General features: G+C 37.9%; 1 protein-coding gene across 1 annotated transcript; it reads right to left on the reverse strand.

Annotated features, from left to right (window-relative positions):
• Positions 1-474: 474 nt before the first annotated feature.
• LOC116190290 (heavy metal-associated isoprenylated plant protein 19-like) lies at positions 475-1,408 on the reverse strand. Its single transcript, XM_031519972.1, has 3 exons — positions 1,373-1,408; positions 1,168-1,249; positions 475-996 (listed from the first exon to the last, which is right to left on the reverse strand). The coding sequence occupies exons 1-3, from the start codon at positions 1,406-1,408 to the stop codon at positions 689-691; spliced, it is 426 nt and encodes a 141-aa protein (XP_031375832.1). The 3' UTR covers positions 475-688.
• Positions 1,409-1,973: the final 565 nt, after the last annotated feature.

Consider the following 1,973-nt stretch of genomic DNA (forward strand, 5'->3'; position numbering starts at 1 on the left):
GAGGTTTTAGTTTTAGTGGGTGGATCAGACTCGGATTAATACGGAAAGGAAACTTAGATATTACTCATTCCTGGAGCATGCAAACTTAATCACTGTCCCGTACATATGTACCGGTATTTCAATCTAGTAGGGCACCGGGGTGGGGTCATCTTCGGTTTCTACGAACTAAACTAGACCCCTGGTGGTGCTATACTGACAAAGCCAGTGCTTATGTTCACAATTGAATACCAAAGCCCAAACATTGCGTAGCGGGGGGCGGCAATGTTGCTGTCACTGCTTTCCACTATTTTACTTATCAATTTAGTAGGGCACGAACTAACCCTAATGGTTCGTTAAATTCAAACGTGGTTGAACTCATGATCAAAATAGATATGCGGGAATGTTACGAGAATAACCATGGAAAAACAACTGGGATTTATAAAATGGAAATATGATCATCAGAATATAGTATAATAAATAACTTCGTTTTTACTAGAATTAGATATCGTTAAGAAAAATGTGTGTTGATAAGTTCCGAATATCTGTAATATGAAAAATGTAATAATAAAGGCTAGCAGATATAGCACTCTATAAAAACTAACCAAAATTCAATGATTCATGATTTATTGATAAATTACGTCGATCCTAATTTTGTTAACAGGGGGAAAAAAGGCCCTAGAAGTTCAATTGAGAACCACAAGACCTGCATTTACGTCAGACAACAGGCATTAGGGTTCTCATCACTGAACATCATCAGTGTCTCATTCTCGACGCAACAATAGTCGAACTTCGACTTCGAATTGGCATCCTCTTGATGGGCGATCATGAAAATTTGTTCTAAATTCCCACCGCTCTTATCGTGCTCATCCTTCGAGGTATCACTGTCGTCCTTCTTTCCGAGCATCTCCACCCTCTTCCCCGTCCTCTTCTTCAGTTTCTTCAACACCTTTTGAGGGTCCATCGTCCCGGTGACTTCTACGATGTGTCTGTTCATGTCTGTCTTGAATGTTTCCACCCCTTCCGGAAAAGGAACGTCACACAACAAAAAGAGATAACTTTTCAAAAACCAGTTATGCAACAATGGAACAACAACGTGAATCATCGACAACTTATGAATTTCTCGTATCATCACGTCATCCGTAATTCGTGATGAGATCAGAGAGAGAGAGAGAGAGAGGGGGAGGGAACCTTCGATTTTAGCAATGATCTTTGCGACGGATCTCTCGCATGCATTGCAATGCATGGAGACTTTGAATTCCTCGACCACTACCTATAAATAAACATAAAATAAAAGTAAGACATTGGTTTTTGATATTAATTGACAGAAGAGAAAAAGTAATTATACGTAATTTAAGGTTTTTCTTTTTGGTGTTAAAAAAGAAAAACACCTTACGTTGGGATGGTCGTCTTTGTCTTCGTCGTTGGCCATTGAGACGGCATGGGAAAGGAAGTTGGCGTTGACAACTGCATGGGAATGGAAGAAATGGGAAGACGAAGGGGAAGAGGTAGAAGGGTATTTATGTAAAATAGTGTATCTTCTTCTTCGGATGGAGAAGTTATAAATAAACGAGGGGAAAACGGGAACTAACTAGAAATGAGGAAGGAAGCAGCCAATGACAGAAATTTTCTCTCTTTTTCCTTTTCTCCCCTTTGCATATACCGAAACATTTTTATTTTTTGGGTTTGAATGCAATTTTCCACTGCAAATCACGACCATTAATGTTTTTAAAACCAACCCGGATGATGAACCGGAAGCCACGGCGGGCCATAGGGGAGCTAGTTCAACCGGTTTAACCATTGGTTTGACAATTTTTTTTAATTTTTGAAGAAATTTAAAAAATTAGAACTGTTTAAATAAATATTCACAAAATAATAATCCTGAGTATGTTTTCATCAATTTCTGAATTTTTACTCATATTATGATTTTCCAAGATGGTATAAAAATGGTGAAAATTAAATAAAAAAATACAAATAAGTATCCAAGAATCCATCTT

Source organism: Punica granatum, unplaced genomic scaffold (genome assembly GCF_007655135.1).
Source record: "Punica granatum isolate Tunisia-2019 unplaced genomic scaffold, ASM765513v2 Contig00415, whole genome shotgun sequence".
Taxonomy (NCBI): domain Eukaryota; kingdom Viridiplantae; phylum Streptophyta; class Magnoliopsida; order Myrtales; family Lythraceae; genus Punica; species Punica granatum.